The sequence below is a fragment of the Rhineura floridana genome, chromosome 3 (genome assembly GCF_030035675.1).
Source record: "Rhineura floridana isolate rRhiFlo1 chromosome 3, rRhiFlo1.hap2, whole genome shotgun sequence".
Classification (NCBI taxonomy): Eukaryota; Metazoa; Chordata; class Lepidosauria; order Squamata; family Rhineuridae; genus Rhineura; species Rhineura floridana.
Window position 1 is genome coordinate 217,625,902 of NC_084482.1, and position 2,028 is coordinate 217,627,929.

Below are 2,028 nucleotides of genomic sequence, written 5' to 3' on the forward strand. Positions count from 1 at the left end.
GCTAGATGCTGTGCAATTTCTAATTGTATTTTTAATGCTTTTATTTCTTATATTGCTGCCCTGGGCTCCTGCTGGGAGGAAGGGTGGGATATAAATTAAATAATAAATAAATAAAAATAAATATCGTATGTTATTGCATTAAAATGCAAGTTCTACAGAATTCAAATAATTTGAATTCTGTAGACCTTAAATATAGAGAACATATTGATTCCATCAAGGAAGCCACAGACCTGAACTTACAAGATCTGAACAGGGTGGTTCATGACAGATGCTCTTGGAGGTCGCTGATTCATAGGGTGGCCATAAGTCGTAGTCGACTTGAAGGCACATAACAACAACAGCAAACAATATGAGAAATAAAAGATGCAATGAAAATACAATTAAAAATCAAAATGAATATTCAGTGTGGACATGCCAAGGACCACCTGAATGATGCTTGTGGAGCACCGGTGCATACATTGTTAATTGTCCTGTTATTTGTCAGATGCTCAGCGTGAAGTCCTGTCATCACTGTCAGATATGCAATGTAAAAATCTTGTTCTTAAAAAATCTCATGGCAAAGTACTTAATAAAATGAACCTGTTATTGGGAAGACATACCCTTATCCTTTGTATTTCAAAAGGCTATAGATCTACCTGGATGGCAGTGTTGTTGGTGTGAAGCTGTTTTGCTCTGGAGATGTTAAAGATTGGAATTGTAGTTTAACACACGCAGAGCCAGGAAGTCTGTGTTAGCCCCTGTCTTTTACAAGCAACAATGAGTGTATGGGGAGGCTCGTTTCCCAAGATTCATTGCTACTTTGGCTCTCATGCCAAGGTCCACCATAGTGGGTCAAGAAATAAGAAATCCAAAAACCATAGTTATTGCCTTAACAGCCTGTGTTGATGAGGTATGTTAACACATATCTAGCAAAAATCTGGTTGTGATAAAATGATGCATACAGGTTATTCAGTCCAGAGTCACTAGGCAGTCACTTTCATCATTTGTGGCTACTTTCTTTGATGACTTATATGAAGGGAAGATATGTTACAACAGAAGCATCCAATGAGTTACATTCCAAATATACATTGATTTCATTGATACTGTGCATCAGATGCCAAAATTTAAAATAGTATTTTAAGAATCAAATGATATTTTTAGTTTTTGTCGTTAAATACTCCTTTGTATTCAGATCAGGCCTGAGTACAATAATGTAGCACTTGGGCATGAAGATGCAGCCCAGAAGCCCAGCACTGGAGGCCAAGATAGAGAAGACTTGCACGGCTACCATGTATTTCCCCTTGGTGCTCAGGTAGGTGGGCACAAAGGAGACCCAAACACTGCAGAAGACCAACATGCTGAAGGTGATCAGCTTGGCTTCATTGAAGGCCCCAGGCAGCTTCCTGGCTAGGAAAGCCACCATGAAGCAGATGGCAGCCAGGAAGCCCATGTAGCCAAGGACACCATAAAACATGGCAACAGACCCTTCGTTGCATTGGAGGATGATCTTTCCAGGCTGGGAGTGCATGTCAGAGTCAGGGAATGGAGGAGAGGTCCCCAGCCAGATGGCGCAGATGACAACGTGGATACTGGAACAGGAAATGACAATGGAATTGGCCAGACTCTTCCCCAGCCATCTCCTCACCCTGTTCCCTGGCTTTGTGGCCAGGAAGGCCAGCACCACTGTGATGGTTTTAGCCAACACAGAAGAGATGGCGACTGAGAAGATGATGCTGAAGGCTGTTTGCCGGAGAAGACAGGTTGCTTTCCTTGGCTGGCCAATGAAGAGGAAGGAAGACAAAAAGGAAAGCAGGAGGGAGATGAGGAGGATGTAGGAGAGGTCCCGGTTGTTGGCTTTGACTATTGGAATTTCCAGGTATTTAATGAAGATTCCTAGCACAAAACCTGTGGTTAAGCATAAGAAGAAGGCAAAGGAAACAAACATAATCCCCAAAGATTCTGCATGGGACAGGAATGTGATAAACCTGGGGACACATTGATCTTGGTCCTTGCTTGGATATTGATCTTCTGGACATTTGGTGCAATGGT

At 42.2% G+C, this 2,028-nt stretch overlaps 1 protein-coding gene across 1 annotated transcript; it reads right to left on the reverse strand.

Moving 5' to 3' along the window:
- Positions 1–1,183: 1,183 nt before the first annotated feature.
- LOC133382449 (vomeronasal type-2 receptor 26-like) lies at positions 1,184–1,669 on the reverse strand (the record flags this gene model as incomplete). The annotated part of the gene is made up of 1 exon (XM_061622172.1): positions 1,184–1,669. A coding segment is annotated over one exon (486 nt), but the record flags the coding sequence as incomplete, so codon positions are not given.
- Between the last annotated feature and the right edge of the window lie 359 nt (positions 1,670–2,028).